Source organism: Hipposideros armiger, unplaced genomic scaffold (assembly GCF_001890085.2).
Source record: "Hipposideros armiger isolate ML-2016 unplaced genomic scaffold, ASM189008v1 scaffold_2229, whole genome shotgun sequence".
In the NCBI taxonomy this organism is placed as follows: domain Eukaryota; kingdom Metazoa; phylum Chordata; class Mammalia; order Chiroptera; family Hipposideridae; genus Hipposideros; species Hipposideros armiger.
In genome coordinates this window covers 15,707-34,717 of record NW_017733575.1, presented here as the reverse complement: position 1 = coordinate 34,717, position 19,011 = coordinate 15,707, and the positions used below count along the sequence as shown (strand labels likewise).

At 42.2% G+C, this 19,011-nt stretch overlaps 1 protein-coding gene across 1 annotated transcript in view; it reads left to right on the top strand.

The window, feature by feature from the left end:
* The first annotated feature begins 1,136 nt into the window (after nucleotides 1-1,136).
* The window catches only part of SMIM13 (small integral membrane protein 13), a 28,399-nt gene continuing 10,524 nt past the window's right edge, over nucleotides 1,137-19,011 (top strand). The window contains exon 1 of the mRNA XM_019634920.1: nucleotides 1,137-1,720. Coding sequence (XP_019490465.1) covers nucleotides 1,645-1,720 — 76 coding nt within the window. The 5' untranslated portion in view covers nucleotides 1,137-1,644. The remainder of the gene's footprint in view (nucleotides 1,721-19,011) is intronic.

The following is a 19,011-nucleotide window of genomic DNA, read 5'->3' as shown; positions in this document are numbered from 1 at the left end:
GAACCACTTATGAAAAAAGCATCAATTGATTTTTTTATAAATACATCTTAATTGCACTAGGTTCATTCTCTTTTCATAGGGACTCTATATTAAATCTTCTGCAATGTCATTATCTCTTAATATTTTCATATATAGTATACTTGTCCATAATACTGCTGCTTAGGGAATACAGTTCACAGAGTAAGGCCAGGATATATTTATTATATCAAGGGATTGCTGCATAGATTTTGTTTGCTTGTTTTTGGAGAGATGACAGGGTGAAGGAATTTGTAGAGGAATGGAAAGGTAGAGAGCAACAGAGTAACAGGAAAACATGCAGGCTATATCTGGTTCCTTCTAAAAGAGCTACACATTTATTCTCTCCTCTTTTGGGGACACCTTTCGAATGAATGTAATCTGACATAATTGAGGAGTTTTAATTTCAAGTAGAGATAGAGTACTTGAGATTATTTAAGTGTCTTGTTTCACAGTGGTTTGTTCAAGCCAGTGCAGCAAAATCTTCAGCTGTGGGTCATCTGCCGCTTGGTCTCAAGGAAGCAGTGGGTTAAATTGACAACTCAGGTGAATTAAGGACAAAGCTGATGTCCCCTTGGGCCTTTTCTGAAAAACATCACCTATGAAAACATTGAACAATATCTGTTACAAGTGGAAATGGAGACTCCATGCCTTTGATGGGTTTCTTTGGTAGGGATGTGGGTACTTCCTCAGAAGTCCCAAGTATACAACCTTCTATCTCAGCTATAGGGCTAGGTTCACAAGCAACTAGTTTTTCAGGCAGCTGCCACCCCTTTCTTTCCTCTTCGTGCTTCGTCTATCATGGTTTTAAACAAAATGACTTTCTTTGTGGAGTAATGGTTGAAAACCCTCTGGCGCTTTGGCACAGGCAACTGCACGGGTTCCGAGAACACGAAACCAACAGTCGGTAGACAGAGGTTGAGGCTTGAGAAAATCCAAAGGCAGAGGGGGCGAGAGGGAGGGCGAAGCAAAGCAGCCAAATTGGTGGTGCATTCTGGGAGTTGTAGTACCTGAGGGGTGGTTCCCTGAAGCCTCCACTGGGCTCTGGACTCCATCTCCCAACTGCCCCCGCACCGCGGAGGAGGAGAGCGGTGGGGGCTCTCGGTAAAGAGCTGCCGCAGGGGGAGGGGGCCTGGGAAGCAGCAGCTGCGGCTGCCAGAAGACGTTATCTGCAGTTTGCGAGAGCCGAGGGATCCTAGGGCGGGCGGCGACGAGGGCCGTGTGGTCGCCGCGCGTCCCTGTGCTCGTCCTCTTTTCTATACACAGGAGTGTGGTGTCCGCCATGGTAGCGCATCCGGCCGCCGCAGGGGTCTCCCGGCGCCGCGTCCTAGGCTCTCCGGAGCGATGAGGGGGTAGGGGCGCCCCGCGGCCCGTATCCGCCCGCGCTCAGTCGGCCCGGGGCAGAAGGAGGGTCGGTCGGTCCGTCCGTCGGTGGTGCCCGCCCCGCGCCGCCCCGCCCCCTGGGGGCGCTGCCGAGGGGCGCCCGTCGCCCATGCCGCCCCAGCGCCCTTCCGCGCCCGGCTCCCGCCGCTGAATCCCGGGACGCGCAGCCAGCCCGCTCACCCGCCCGCCGGTCCGCCGGCGCCCACGGTCCAGCCACTCTAAGCCGGCCGCCCCTCAACCCCCAAGATGTGGCACAACGTCGGGCTGACCCTGCTGGTGTTCGTGGCCACGCTGCTGATCGTCCTGCTCCTGATGGTGTGCGGTGAGTGTGGCATCAGCCGTGGGGCAGTTGCACGCTGCTGGACACATGCCAGGTCGACTCGTGTTGCTGACTTGCTTATTTTGTCTGGTTGAAAAAAATTAAGGCGTGGATGGACTAGTGTCTTAAAAGCATTTTACCTATTACCTGCCCACTTACCTCTCAGGAGTGAGCTCAGAGGAGACGTACCCTTGACCCATGGCAGGCCCTCTGGCATCCTGGAGAGGGAAAGAACAGGATCCAGGGCTGGGCATCATGACTCGAGGTTAAACCAGATATTGCTTCACCGGCAGCGTCTGCTCTTGATTGCCATTCTTACCACAGTCTGCCCAGATTTTAACCTTGGCCTGTATTCGAAGGTGAAGTGATTGGTTACTCTTTTCTTTTTTACAGATTCTGACCCTAATGATAATGAGAGGTTTCATTACCTTCGTTTAATCAAGGCAAGGGTCAGAGTTGGGGTTGAAACACACGTGAAATTGTTTGTTTACTGGGAGTTCAGGCTTCAACTAAATTCAAAACATAAATATTAAGACTAGGTAGAACTTAAAAACACTGGCTATATTAAATTTCCAGGGTCAGGTAACCCAATTGTTGGTTCTGTGATAATGGTGCTATTTTGTTTGCTGAGGGGTTTTTTCCTTCTTGGAATGAGAGGGCATAAAACTTTCTTCTCAAGGTAATATTAGCTCAATTTTAGATCTTTTTGATTTCTTTATACACAGTAACTGATAACCACAAGTTTCTTAGAGTGCTGAGCAATTGTGAAAATTTGGGAAGTATTTAGAACCAGATGTCAGTGAATTTTTCATAATTGCAATATTAAAGTATGGGTTCAGGTTGATGCAATGATTGGTCAGAATTCAAAATAAATACTACTCATATGATTAATGTACTAAATGCTCAACATCAGAATTGTATTTGGAGAAGATATGTGTGCCTTTGTGCATATGCATATATATGGATTTGTATTTATATACTTGTATGTGTATATATGTAATTGTGTGTGTATATATATATATACACACACATATATATATACATACACTATACACACACACACACACACACACACACACACACACTTTTTTTTAATTTAAAGTTTATTTGAACTAAACTGACATATGCCGGGGAACAAGATCTCAAATACTCCCCTATATACTTCTATGTATAGTTTTAATTTTCTTGCTTTACTGAGGCACCAGAATAAAGTTTCTAATTTACAGCAGTCTTTATTTTCTGATGATAAAACAATTGAAAAGACCTTCTTAATTTTCTGCCTGTGATAACATAATTTGGGGCTAGTTGATGTTTAGGATTCTTAAAGTAAGGAAAACCATATCTTTGTGATTTTTTTTTTTNCTTTGCTAAGGTGAGGTTGGCCTGGCACATTCTCACTGGGACAGAGGTGGCTGTCCACGCCATGCGTGAATAGGGCTCCTGCAGACAGAAGTTCACTGCATGAGCGTGTTGAACCACCCAAACATTGTGAAATTATTTGAAGTGATAGAAACAAAACAAAGACTGTTCCTGGTTATGGAGCACATGCGCGGAGTGGACATGCACCGTTATCTGAAACGCCACGGCCGTCTGAGCAAGAGCGAGGCCCAAGGTATGTTCCAGAAGCTGGTCTCCACAGTGCAATACTGCCACCAGAGGGGTGTCATGCACAGGGACCTGAAGCTAGGGAAAGTGCTTCTGGATTCAGAACTGAACTAAAACTGATAGGCTTTTGCCTCAGGAAGGAATTGACCAGCCAAGCCATAAGCCGAGCAAGGTCTGCAGGAACCACTCTTATGTTGCCCCAGATCTCTTCCTGGGCCAAAACTGACGGCCCTGGAAGAGCCGTGTGGAGCCTGGGAGTGCTGCTCTATAGGATGGTCACTGGGACCCTGCCGTTGATGGGAAGATGCTTCTTTAAGCTCCTGCAGCGGGTCCTGAGAGGGCGCCTCCATGTGGTCTCTTCCATGTCCTATGAGTGCTTCCTGATGACTGTCAACCCCAGCAACGGAGGCATGCAAGAAAACCTGATGAAGGACCAATGGCTAAACCTGGGCCAAAAGGAGGAACTCAGGCCGTACACTGAGCCACCCTGTGACAACATGGACCCCTGGGTGACCAAGAAGATGATGACAGTGGGGTTTGAGCAGGAGTATATTGAGGATTCAGTGACACGCAGGAGTTACAACAGACTGATGGCCACGCACCTAATCCTCAGCACCAAAATCCCAAATAAAGGGCCACTCCATCAAAGTAAGGCCCTCTGTTGCTCTATCTTTAACAGCCCCAGGCCTTCGCCAACCTGCAAGTTTCAGCCAGAAGGCCAACGAGCCTGTCAGTTCTCCAGTTACCCTGCAATCGAGCAATACCACTCCCACACTTATCCCGGAATCAAACATCAGCATTCCCCAAACCAGCCTTGAGTTGAAGACCAGCCCTCCTCAGCCATGCCCAGAGTTGAGGAACACCTGCCTATATAGGCCAGAGTCGGGAACCATAACTCACCAACTGAGCCCAGTATTGAAGACTGCCACCCCCAGCTCAGCCCCTGAGCGTGGCCCTGGGGCGTCCCCCTCCACCTATAGCACCAAAAGCCTCAGCAGCAGTTATGCAACCCCAGAGGGAACAAACATCATAAAATCCTTCCATGGTGGACATCCTAATGGTGTGACTCCAGCCTCTTCCTCAGCCCACAGCCAGGGCAGTCTGGGAGTGGCTAAGGAGATCCTTGACCCTTATTTTAAGCCAAATAATGGTTAAATGGTGGATGGCCAATGTAGGGCTACAGACAAATACTCTGGAAAGGTCAAGCCTTTCTCCCTGCATTCTAAATGCTGAGCTCGAAAATCTGAGCTCCAGGCAGGCCGGCCACATGGTGAGGGGGTTTGGTTAGAGGCTGATGTGAACAGCTACAGCAGGGAGCAGTGCACGAAGTATAAGCAGTATGAAGGACTGGGTCCAGCAGGCCATGGAGGTGTGCAAACTGCCCTAGTGTTCTCTGCACAGGGTTCAAATCTTAAGGCCTGGCATGTGTGTGGCCTTAAGAAGCACTTAACCTAAAATAACTGGTGAACTTGGAGGACAGCCTGGGTCCCGAGGATGGCCTGGGTTCCCTGGGGGACAAGAAGAGAGGTTGCCTTCACGGCAGGTCCACCCTCACCTCCACCTGAGTGAAACTTCAGAGTCTGGACTGTTGTTCCTGGGGCCCTTCTCCGCACCCTTGCTGCTTTCCACTTCCATGCCCTTCCTGTAGCACTGAGCTAGGGCTCATGAGATCAGAGAGGCACCCACTGGGCCAGCCAGCCAGCCAAGGCCAGAGCACACAGAAGAAGAAACTCTGCTGAAGATGGCGTAGAAACCCCTGGGGTCTGGAAGCAATTTTTAGGGCCACAGTGAATCAATAGGCTTTGGGATGTCTGAAAGATTCTGGCCATTGGGTGCATGTGTGTGGTGATGTCCCTCAGGTGTCCTGAAGGCCCATTGTATGCAGGCTCAGAGTGCGCAGAGCAGAAAAGGCAGAGGCCTGCCCTAGGACTATTCACAGACCAAAGATGGACAAGTCAGCCAGCCAGCCAGAGCACCACAGCTCATGAGCTGCTTTCATGAGTGAAGGGTAGGAGGACAGGGGCAGAGACCCAATTCTGCTGGGGAACTAGTTGAGGGCAGAGGATTTTCCACTGAGACTTGAAGGCTGTGTCATTCAGATATGTGTTTGGCTGAAGTAACAGAAAACCCTGCCAAGAGTAGTTTAAAATACAAAGAAATCTCACATTTAATGTTTAAAGATTTGAGAGATGGGAGGTCCAGAAGTGGTTAGGTGGCCCAAAATTGTCATCAGTGACTCAGAAGCCACTACATCTGTACTTTGCCTTTCACGGAATGGTGGTGTCACTGCTGCATGATTGCAGGATGGCTGCCTCCACTCCAGCCATCACATGTGCATAGTTAGAGCTCAATCCAGAAGCANGCAACATTCTACCAACAGGCCCACCTTGTACTCTCCTCATTCTTCCTTTAGCTCTTCACATGGCTGGTTCCTCTCTTCATTCACATGAGCTGTTGTCTCAGAGAGACCTACCCTGACCACCTAGAGTAGTCCATGCAGTCACTCTTTATTTCATTTAACCTTAGTTTTCAGAGCACTTCTCACGCTCTGACAAGCTATTTCATGTGTCTGTTTCCCCATTTAGAGTCTAAGGTCCACAAAGGCAGGGACCTTGTTTGGCTTGTTCATTGCTCTATCCCTGGATTCTAGAGTAGTGCCTGGCGTATAATAGGTCTTCATACATTTTAAGAGGGAATGAAGAAAAATCCCTCAATATAAATTATTAAATTCCCATCACATAAGTCTTAAGTGTGGTACAAACCAGCGTTGTTTCAGGATGAATAATGCTTGTATTACTTAATACAGTACTAAATGAACTCTTATGTTCAGGTGCTGTGGTGGTGGCCAAGGATGTCCAAAAATTAATAATGCCTAATGCCTGCTCTTGAGGACCTTATAGTCCAGTAGGGAAGACACTCTTACAAAGTAACTCTAGTAAAACCTGGGCCATACACTATTCTCCTCCTATTTCTGGGGTTTCGTAGAGCTCAGAATCTTTCCTTAACACAACTCCTTGTTTTCTGTTTGTGCACGAAACAATAGACATTATTTTATCTTTCTTATTCATTCCCAATCTTAGGGCCATATGTCATAAATCCATTCATCTCCCAAATATTGGAGCATCTCTTGTAAGCATGGTTCTGAGAAAGAGAGATAACTAAAATCAGGTTCTACCACTAAACAACAAATTCTGTAAGAGAATACAGCTTAGTCATTATTTTCAATAACATATTGCAAGAGTCCAAGAAAAGGTCTACTAATGTGGGTATGAAGCGGAGGCCAACTGAGTCGGGGCTCGTGCTGCCTGTGCTGCTCAGCCAATAGGCCGACACAGGAGTTAGGTCACAGAATAAGTGCTTATTATCAGAGCCACCGGTGGTCTGAGAAGGCAGCAGGTTAGGTTAACACCTCCCAAAACTGCCTTAACATTCTCAGACTGGTTTAGGGTATTTAAGGAAAATCGGGGCTTTTCTCCAGAGGCTACTTGAGGATTCTGGGAGGGTTCTGCATATAGCCTTCCCCCTGGCAACCGGGCTCCCTGTTAGCATCATCAGCAACCCAGGAACAATGATGGGGTTAGTCTGGAAAGAATGCTACACCATTGAGATTGTGATCAATAAGCCTAAGGGTATTAATCATAAGTTTCAGGGTAGTTTTCTAAAATGGAACTGGATGGGACCGGGTCATTTCAAGTTTAAGATGCAGGGGGATGATCTAGTCTTAGGCTATAGGTCAAGGAAAGGTAAGTCCATGGATGTTTCGAGGGGTCCCAACCAGGCCCTGCATCAGATACACTATACTTTTACATGAAATTCATCAACTTGGGTGTGTATACTTATTCCCTGTTATCACTGTCCTTTCAAACAAACACTTTTTTTATTTTCAAAATGTAGTTTATGCTTTTATTTTAATTTTTAATTACATTTGACATTCAATATTATGTTTCAGTACAGCCTAGTGGTTATACATTTATGTAACTAAAGAAGTGCTCCCCCCACCATAAGTCTAGTACTCACCCAGCACCATACATAGTTATTACAATATTATTGACTCTATCCCTTTGCTGTACTAAACATGCTTTTTCTTTGCCTGTGGCTCTGAGAGCAGTCAGAAAGCACTGAGTTCATCTCCATGGGATAATAAAAATATATATTTGATGTTTGTCCCATGTTTCTGACCCAGAGCTCCTTAAACCCTTGGGATTTCCTGAGTGATAGAAGCATCTTTTGTTATTTATAGCAGGCTCTGTTTGGCCACACCTGAATTTATGCTAATGAGGTGGCTCAGGGTGGGGCCCCTAGATAGTTTCAGGGTAGGTGCTGGTCACCAAAAACCAAACAGGATTAGAGGGTGGGAAGTTTCAGCTCCACCCTCTGACCTCCAAGGAGAGAGGGGACCTGGAGATTAGGTTATAAAAACTTTTGAACAGTGAGTATGGGCATTTCAAACATAGCATATCCAAACCCACTTTCTTGATCTTGCTTTTCTTGCAGCCTTCACCGTTTTGGTAAATGGCAACTTTGTCATTCCAGTTGTCAGTGAGGCCTCCCTAACCTCACTATAAAACACCAGTCTCCTTCACACATGCCTCTTTCCCCCATTCTGCTTTATTTTTCCCCGTAGCTCTTCATTATCATTGCGCAAATAATGTTGCAATAAGTCTGGTATTTGGAACATAGCTGGTGCTCTGCGAATACCTGAATGAATGAAAAAAATGAATGGATTTTCAGCCCTTGAAGAACTGGCTAGGGTGAGGTGTACTGATGGGGGCAGGAGGCATCCAGATTGTGGCACTTTTTATGCCTTCCCTGCAGAGTTTGCCAGCTTTGCAAGTAATAGAGCCTGGGAATACTGAGGATAAGACTGTATTTCTGCTTCTTTCACATTTAGGTACAGGTGAATAAATATGAATTAGTTGATACTTGAAAAATGAATTTTCAAAGATTAAATCTAGTTTTAGAAATTTAAACGATCCTTAGTTTAATATGGTTTTACCTGGGATGATAAACATTTCAAAATAATGGTAGAATAAAGTAAAATGAGTTGATCACAGAAAAATGTGAACAGAAAGTTGAACACAATTCAATGAGTTTTAGAATGTATACAGTAGTGTGACCATACCATAATCAGGATACAGAACATTTTTACCACTCCAGAAAATTTACTCTGTCCTTTTTTGTAGTTAATCCTCAAGCCCCTGGCAACAACTGAGCTGCTTTCCAGAGCCATAATTTTGCCTTTTCTAGAATTTATTATAAATGGAATCATACAACACGCTTTTTGTGTTTGACTTCTTTCACTTAGCATAATGATTTTGAAATCCATCTATGTATGTTGTTGTGTATATGAGTGATTTCCTTTATTGCTGCATAGAATTTCATTGTATGGATATACCACTATTTATTCATTTACTTAGTGATGGATGTTAGGATTGTTTCCAGCTTTTGGCTGTTATAAGTATTATTACTATTACTAACATTCAATTACAAATATTGGTGTGGACATGTTTTCATTTCTCTTAGGTAACTTTATATGAAACTACCATACATTTTGCTTTGCCAGCAGCCATGTGGTAAAGTGTCTGTTCAAATTTTTTGCCCATTAAAAAAAATGTCATCTTTTTATTATCAAGGATGTAACAATTCTTTATGTTTTTGTTTTTGTTTTAAGATTTTTATTGGGGAATTGGGGGATGGGAACAGCGTTGGGGGATCGGGGAAGGGGAACAGACAAATTGCTGTCCTTTTGTTCTTCAGTCTAGTTGTGGGGGACGTTGCTTCACTGGCCCAAGTTGGCACCATCATTGCGCTCTTCCTGGGTGAGGCAGATCAGTCGCTGGCTTCTGGACGGCTGCTCACAGTGGCTGCTGGCCACTCACACTGGTTGCTGGTTGCTCACGCTGGTTGCTGGCTACACAGTAGCCCATGGCAACCCACTGCAGCAGGGACTACAGCCTACTCCGTCGCCAGCGACTCATGGCAGCCCAGGCCCAGGTTGAGCTGTTGTTCAGCATCTTAGCTGTNACTGGCCCTCATATGTGGGATCCGAACCGGGGCCCTCTGGCGTCCCAAGCCAGCTCTTAACCAACGCACCACTCGCCCGGCCCTCTTTATGTATTTTGGATATTGTCTTTTATCAGATACATGTTTTGTAAATATTTTTTTCTAGTATGTGTCTTGCCTTTTCATTTTTAAGTGTCTTTAAATAAGCAAATGTTTTATATTTTGATTTAAGTTCCATCTGTCAATTTTTTCTTTTGTAATTAATTCTTTTTGAGTCCTATCTAAGAAATCATTGCTTACCTCAAAGTCACAAAGATTTTTCTCCTACGGTTTCTTCTTGGAGTTTTATATTTTAGGTTTTACCAATAGGTCTGTACACTTTGAGGTGATTATTGTGTATGGTTTGAGTTAAGGATTGGGGTTCTTTTTCTTACGTAAGGATATGTAACTGTTTTAGCATCATTTATTGAAAAGGTAGTTGTTGGGGATCAGATGACTCTATATATAGAGGGTGCCAAAAAAATGTGTACACATTTTAAGAAAGGAAAAAACTGTATTAAAATTGTAATACGCAATATATACTGATAACAAAAGATGAACACAAGTCATGTGTTCATACATTTTTTGGCACCCTGGTATATGGATTCATTTCTGGACTATTCTGTTCTATTGACCTATATATATCTATTCTTAGGTCAGCTGTTTAGGTTATGCAATGTTATTTTGTTCAGAGTGTTTTGGCTATTTTAGATGCTTTGCATTTTCTTACAAGCTTCAGAGTCAGCTTGTCAAAATTGATCTATTGAATCTATAGGACAAGTTGGAGAGAATTGACATCTTAATGTTCAAGTCCATGACCATATTATCTCTCTCTATTTTTTTAGGACTTTAATTTCTCTTAGCAACATGTTTTATATTTCAGTGTGTAATGTAGTTCTTGCACTGATTTAGTCTAATTTAGCTATAAATGTTTCATGTTTAGTGCTCTTGTAAATGGTATTATTTTCGTTTGCTGCTAATATACTATGAAAAAGAAATGATTTTTGTGTATTGACAGTGTATTTGGTAAAACTGCTAAGTTCATTCATTCATTCATTTATTTGCATATTGCCTTTATATCCTGTTACCTTGCCAGATTCACTCTTCTAGTAAGACTTAGGGTGGAGAGGATTCCTTTTTTGTTAAATTCTGTAGGATTTTCTACCCAGAGGCTCATGTTAACTGTAAATGAAGATTGTTTTACCTATCCTTTCCAATGTGTACATCTTTTAGTTTTTGCCTCATTGTACCTCCAATACATTATTGAAAGGGGTGAAAGCAGACCTTCCTCCTCAACCTTTTGGGGAGAAACATGTAACCTTTCACCATTAAGTATAATTAACATTAGCTGTAGGTTTTTTGTAGATATTCTTTATCAGGTTGAAGAAGAAAAGTTTCCTTCTATTACTACTTTGCAGAGATTTTTTTAAAAATCAGAAATGGATGTTGGATTTTTTTTTCATATGTGTTTTCTGTATCTGTTGAGATGATCATGTGGTTTTTCTTTAAATTTGTTAATCTGGTGAATTACATTGATTTTGAATGTTAAAACAACCCTGCATTCCTCGAGTAAACTCCCTTTGTTCATGATGTATTATCCTTTTTATATATTGGAGGACTTGATTTACCACATTTTCTGGTTTTTCTGTTTATGTTTTCATGAGAAATATTCATAAATGCCTTTGTCTGGTTTTGTCATGTAAGAGTCATGCAGATCTCATCCAATGAGTTGGGAAGTATTTCTTTCTTTTTAATTTTTTGGAAGACTTTGCATAGAATTGGCATATTTTCTATTGTTGCATAACAAATTACCACAAATTTAGCAGCTTAAAACAACATGTGATTATTAGTTCACAGTTTCTGTGGGTCAGGAGTCTGCATATGGCTTAGCTGGGTCCTCTGCTCCTCATCTCACCAATCTGCAGTCAGGGTGTTAGCCTGGTTCCTGTGGTGGTCGGGAGAATTCGGTTCCTTGTGACTGTAGGGCTCTTGGCGCACTTCTTGAAGCCAGCGGGAGAATCTGTCTGGCACCAGGGAAGGTCTCAGTCTCTCTTTAAAAGGCTTTCAGTTAATGGAGTTATGTCCACCTAGGATAGTTTCCCTTTTGAGTAACTCAGAATCATCTGATTGAGAACTTTTAAATTACATCTGCAAAATCCCTTTACTATGCCATGTAACTAACCTAATAAAGGGAATAACTTCCTCATTATCTGTATTTGTTGGAAGCAGGTCACAGGTTCTGTCCACGACAGGTCACACAGGGGTTACACAAAGGCTTGACTCATTGAAGTTACTAAGATGTTTGCCACAGTTTGTATACTTTCTAAATGTTTGGTAGAATTAATCTGGGCCAGGACTTTCCTTTTGGGGAAGGTTTTTAACTACAAATTCAATTTTTAAATTAGTTATTTTAGCTAACTATTTCTTCTTGAGTGAGCTTAAAATTTTCAGTAACAGTGGTAGTAGCCTCATGTTTGTGGAGTTTGCTCTGGTGGGGAAGAGACTGGAACCTAGGAAATAGTAGCAATGGCTAACATCTAGTGAGTGTTTATTATGTGCCAGGTATTCTTTTTAACAGGTTACATGTATTAATTTTTTTATTACCACATTGACTCTTTGAGAGTATGGATACTGTTATCTCCATTTTTTGGAAGGGGAAACTGAGGCATATAGAAGTTAACTTGTTCAAATTGTAAACAAGTTGATGAGTTAGGATTCATGGCCAAGTAGTGTAGATTCATGAGATATAAGAGATTATAGTGATAACCTAGTTGACAGATAATAAGGATTCCATCTAGGATAAAGAATGACACTGAGAATGTAGAGAAGGACATAGATGGAAGAGGGTTTATTAAGGTAGAATCTATAGCTCTGAGGTAAAGTAGGGGAGGGGGACTATGCTGAAAAGGAACTCTTTCCCACCAGAATGATAAGAAGATACAGTACTCATTACAGAAATACAAAATTAGAAGGAGCTGTTGGCAATACACACACACACACACACACACACACACACACACACACACACACACTTTTTTAAGGTGTTTTCAAGTCATCCAGATAGAGAGATTCCTTCGGGTGGTTCAAGAAAGGTAGAAGGTACAGACGAAAAATTTGGTGATCATTTGTAGTAAAGGTAATATTTGGATCCATGAAAGTGTTGTGACCACCAAAGTGAGAAGAATATAGAAAGAGAAGAAGAGAGGTTTTCAAAGGAAACTTTAAACATGCCTTACAGTTAGTTATTGGATAAAAGAGCTTTGGATGTGGAGGTATTATAGTTCAGTGCAGTTGTTCAGAATGGTATCTCCAGGGGCTTTTCTTCTGCCCAGCATGTCATTACAGAAAGGGTTTGCAGTAGAGCGAGCATTGTGGTAGCAGTTGGAAGGGCATGGCTCTGTTTTTACTTAACCTGCGTGTTATCTTAGAAGTGAACCTTAGCTGCCTTTGGAGTAAAATGAAATGAGGTAATAGGATGAAAGTGGAAAAGGATTTTATACAAACTGAAATTGGTATTGAGCCAATTAGTTAACCATTTAGACGTCATCATGAAGGCGGAGTTATGAAACTCCACGGGAATGATTCCACAAAGATAAGAATTTGTGGTTGCGCTGCATCTGGGATTTTGACCTAAAACATCTTGGCTAATCGAATTCTCATTTCTTAACTAGCGTTTTGTATTTTAGCCTTACTTTCACCATGGAAATCTGAGAAATATGGCACAACTTTTAAATTAATTGCTCTGTTTTGCCTAGCTGGCCTTCTTAAGTGGTTATAAGTTTGCTTTGAGCCTTATTTTCTTATCTGGAAAGTGAGGGAGATTCCTAATCTGATTAATTCAGAGGGCTATTGGAAGGCTTAAATGAGATGTTGAATGTAAGAGCACTTTGAACTGAGAACTATAGTTACAGCTATCTCCCGGGCTAGTGGTATGTTGGTGGTGATGGTTCATCATCATATTTATCACTGCCCTTCTGCTGCCAGCACATTTATCTTGCATAGAAAAACAATTTACAGTGTGTTTAATGAAATTGATTTTTTAAACTAATGCTTAGTTATTGGCACACACATGAGTGTTCCGTTGCTTATCTCAGAGTACACACCCTCTGTTGCCAGCCGTTTTTTTTGACACAGTGCCTTACCAGTGTGAGACTGGAGCAAAGTACAGACTTGCCTTGTAAACGATGAACAGCTGCAACAGTTTTTAACAATCAGCTTAAATTTCTGATCATAAGTACATATAATGGTGGCTAGTCCTTTTTCCCCCTGCCTTTCCTTTTTTCCTCCCTCTCTCCTTCCCATTTTTTTCTTATTAAGCCTGAGGAAGGTATAAGACAAATGCCCCGTAGAATAAGAGCAGGTAGGTAGTTTCTGGTGGCTGCATATCAAGTTTGGTGGGACGGATTTTATGAACTCCAATTCCATAAGAGGTGCTGTCTGCTGTAGGCATACAGGGTACAATGGTAAGTCCCTTTCAGTAAAACATAGCCTGGGTTTGGTGGTTATTTTTCCTCCTATCCTGCTCTCCCACAGAGATACCTATATACACCTAGGAAAAGTTGGTAGAACCTGAGTCCAAATTAGCCTGGTCTGTTGTTGTGGAAGTCAGAGTTGTAAACCTGAACTGATGATTCCATTCTTTGTGTCTGTGATGCCTCTCCCTCTTCCAACACACACTCCAGTGCATGTTTCTCTCTCCTATTTGATGCTCTCTTACAACCAATAACATGTAGATACAGTGTGATGCTTCATTTTATATTATGTCACTTTCCACTTGTTTTCTCTTAAACGTTCATAGTATACAAGAGAATGAATTCTGAATACAAAATGTTATATTAAACCATCCTATTAACCAGACAATACACTTCTACTTGGAGCAAAGATATCCTCGTTCTTTATGTCCAACTTCTGAGCATCCATTGTTGCATCATTCCTCGCCTATCCGTCGGCCTCCTGCAGCATCGTCCCACTCATCAGCAGCGCCTGCATCAGCAGCGCCTGCATCAGTAGCGCCTGCGCAGTTTCTTTATAGCGCCCTCTCACTTGCTTACTCTGTCCGATTGCTAAATACTAAAGTGGCTTTGCTGCCTTTTCTTGAGAGAGCTTCTCAGATAGGTAATCCGGTCAAATGTTGTTCATCTCTTCCCCACTGGTGCTCCTCTGCTAATCCTTTTTCCCTTTTCCTGGGTCATCTTCATAACTGATCCGCAGTAGCACTCCTGTTTCTTCTTCACTCCATTTCTGTTTCCCAAACCTGTGTGTGCATCAGAATCATCTAGAGAATTTAAAAAACGAGTGAGGGGCTGGCCGAATGGCGTGTTGGTTGGGAATTGGCTTGGGGCACCAGCTATGAGCGGCAGGGCCCGGGTTTGGATCCCACATATGAGGGCCAGTGACACTGCGCCTCTACAGCAAAGATGGTGAACAGCGGCTCGACCTGGAGCTGGGTTCCGGTGAGTCGCCAGTGATGGCGTAGGCTGCAGTGGGGCTGGCCAGCAGCGGGAGTGAGCTTTCGTGAGCTGCTGTCCAATGGCTGGCAAGCAGCTGCCTCACCCCAGAAGAATGCCGTGATGGTGCCAACGTGGGCCAGTGAAGCGACATCCTCTGTGACTGGAGCAAAGGGACGGTGGCTTGTCTGTTCCCCTTCCCCGATTCCCCAATGCTGTACCCCTCCCTCAATTCCCCAATGAAAGCTTTAAAAAACAAAACAAAACAAAAAAACGAATGAGCACAGTCCCTGGAGATTGATTTGTGATATCTGGGATGAGTTGTTGGGAATCTGTAGTTTCTAAAAGCTCCCTAAGCAGGATATGAATATCCAGTTTGAGCATTTTTTCTTGTGAATGGCTGCAGTGTGTGTAATCACATACCTTTAACTGGGTTCATTCCATTGGATAGTAAATGCTTTTGAATTTTCTTGACATTTACATGTGTCCTTTTCCCTGAAAACGACGTATGACTCAGACTCATCTGATCCCACCTTGCCCCTACCCCAAGTATTTCATCTGCTCAGGAGGCTGAGGACTTCTTTCAGTGTGGACATTCATCAAAGGTCACATTGTGTTGAGGTTTTAAAGGCGTGGAGGCAGATCCCAAGAAAATTGAAGGTTTTGATTAGACTTTATCCAATAGAAGAACCACCTGCCTAGCTCAGTGATTTCTTTTGGGTGACTCTTTTAGTGGGGACCATCCTCCAGGAGCCTATTGCCTAATGAAAGCAGAGGAGACATCTTTACTGGAGTTCTTTCTCCAGGCTATCCTTTCCACTCCCTTCTAATCTCTAAAATTACTCTTGAACTCTCAGGGGAAGGCCCTACAACCATGTTCACAATACTTGACCCAGGTAATGCATGTTGGTCTTGGGGCTCACGCTTGACCCACGTTGGGATGGAGGATATGAACTGAGAAGTCATACAAAGCTGCGAAGAAGCAGCTGTGTGCAAGGGAAGCCCAGTAGAAAGTGAATGCAGCTTGCAGAGAGATACTGATAAGGCTGAGAGAATGGCTTACTAGAGAATCCCTAGTAAGAGTGCTTCCTCCACATGTTCCAGGAGATAGTCCTGTAAGCTAATAACAGTTTCCCCCTTTTTGGTTAAGCAGGTGCAGGGTTTCTGTTACTTGAACTAAAAACGGCTTTATTAAAATAACAGGAGATAGACTATGTATATGACTTTCTATTTTGTGTTTATCATAAGATCAGTACCAGTAAAATACCATCGATGAATAGGTCAAGGCTGTATTAATCAGCTAAGGAAATGTGACATACCGAAGTATGTGAAGGGACAGTTTAGTTAAATTGAATCACAATTTGGCCATTAAATGATAGATGCAAAGCATTTCTTCACAGTACCTGTCCCAAAGTTATCTATTATTTCTGTGTGTAATTAACACAGCCAGTGAATATCTTATTAGCACTTTTATCTGGCACAATAGTACCTCTATTAGTTTTTTTGCTAAGTCTTGCTTTTCATGGTATATACCCACTGGGGTTTTAATCATGGTTCTTTTTCTAAAATAAGTAGTGTGCAGTTTTCCCATTCAAACTGCTTGGAATTTTTAGTATCCCCCTTTTGTCAGATTATTAACACTCTGTGATAAACAGTGTGTTGTAGAAGCATCAGATCTTACTATATGCACTGGGATATGGAAGCCGCCTTCCCCCACATCCTCCTCCCATCCCCAAAATGACGGCTGTGTAAGAACTTAGTTATTTCACTTGGAGGACAACATGTTGAACTTCCTCAGTGTACTGAGTAAGACTGCAGTTCTTATCAACACTACAATTTATCCCTTAACATTGCATTCCCACCCTATCATTATAGTAGTCATTGTAAAAACCAAGCACAGTGGGTATTTGTTCTTTTTGGCTGCCCAGCACATGAACTCCATATCTATATTAGGGGAATTCTGTACCTCATGATTTTTTATGGGAAACAGTGTCACTACCCACTTGCTCCCCCTCCACCGTCACCCTCGCATAATTTACCCCCAGGGAGAAGAGGGAAAAATAAGCATATATTTTAAGTTTGCTCATCTCCGTATTTGGGGATAGAATTAAAGAGGTGTGTGTGGAGTCTAGTGGTTTAGCTAGTGTGGGTAGGGAGAGAGTGGTGAGTGTCGAGATAGTGGCCTTGACTCCCTGGTACAAACTCGGGAGTTTCTCGCTTTGGCCACCATGTTCTGAATTTAACTTTAAATTGAATCTCTTATTGGGTTGTTGGAAAAGTCATGACGTATTTTTTCTATGTTTTTCATTGCAAAAACACTTCATAACTTTTCTGACAACCCAATACATTGTTTGGTTGCTAGCACTAAAAAAGGGGAGGATGTTTGTTTTATTAAAATCAGGAAAACAAGAGTTTGATCTAGCTCAGAGGTTGGCAAACTGCAGCTGGCAAGCCACATGCGGCTCTTTGGGTACGTTCTGTCTCAAAAGTTTGCTGACCCCTGGAAGAGACAGCCTGTTCCTCACAACAATTTAAAAATGATTCGAGAGCCATAAATGTATTTTTACATAATCACCATTATGTGAATAATATCCTTTAAAAATTTTATAAGTGAAACTATGATAGTTTTATTTTCATTTTCAATTTTACTTCAGAGCCACATGTACTGTACCCAAAGAGCCACATGTGGCTCGCGAGCAGCAGTTTGCCAACCGCTGATCTAGCTAAATGCTTTCCTATCTCCCAGAACTGACTGCCACAGCTATCTGTAGTTCCTTGTTTGTAGATTTCTGTGCTCAGAGACTTTGCTTTCTCTTAATCATCCCAAGGACAGTATAGTGGGATCTTCAGTGGTGGCCGCCCTTCACTATGGTTTCTTTTCAGTTAGAAGACCTTCAGTCATCTCCCTTTCTTTTCTTTGTGGTCATTTTATACTTGTAGGCACTGTTAGAATCTTTGATCTTTATGATGTCAAGTCTTTCTTGTTTATAATTTCCCTGATGGTAAATTCACTTCCATAATCTCTAGTTAGCACAGTATGTTGGGCAAATGAGTTCTTTTAACTTTTAGGTTGAGTTCTCGAAACTAACCTAAGAGTTAAGGGTTTCCCCTAGTATCTGTTGAAATCAATTGACATTATTAATTTAAGCTGATTAATGGCAATGGGCTATGTAAAACACTTAAGTCTACAGAGGTTTTGTGATTTACTTTTCATTTCTGACTTGTTTTTCTCCTAATTTTCATGATTATCAAAACCATATGAGTCTATTGTAGAAAAATTTGGTAAGTACTGAGAAGTTATAAAAAAAAAAGTGTAGGCCCCTACATTGATCTACAGATTGAATGGAATTCCTACCAGGATTTGTGCTGCCTTTTTTTGTAGAAATTGACAAGATAATTCTGAAATGCACATGGACATGCAAGGAACTCAGAATAGCCAAAACAGCCTTGAAAAGAACAAACTTGATGGGCTTATATTCGCAATTTCAAAACATAATACAAAACTGTAATCAGGGTGTGATACTGGCATAAGGATAGACATACAGATCAGCGGAACAGAATTGAGAGTCCAGAAATAAACTGCAACATTTATGGTCATTTGATTTTTGACAAAAGTGCTAAGACAATTTAAGAGGGAGGGGGCAGAGAACAGTCTTTTCAACAAGGGGTTCTGCTGGGACAACTTGATATCCACAGGTAAAAGAATGAATTTGGACTTCTCACATCAAAGTAAGTAAACTGGATCAAAGACCTAATTGTAAGCGTTAAAACTCTTAGGAGAATACACAGATATTCATGACCTTGGGTTAGTCAGTGGTTGCCTAGCTAGGGCATCAAAAGCACAAGCAACCAAAGAAAAAACAGATAAATTGAATTTCATCAAAGAAAAAGTGATACATTAGCATTGTCATAGTTAAAAACTTTTGTACTTCAAAGAACATGATCCAGACAGTGAAAAGATGACCCACTCATAAAATATTTGCAAATCATATATTTGATAAGAGTTTAATAGCAAGAATATATAAAGAACTCTGACAACTCAATAATAAAAGAAAAACAACCTGATTAAAAAGTGGACAAAGGAACTGAATAGACATTTTTCCAACACAAATGGCCAATAAACACATGAAAAGATGTTCAAATCTTATCATTAGGGAAATGCAAATAAAAGCCACAATGATATATATACACTTTACACCC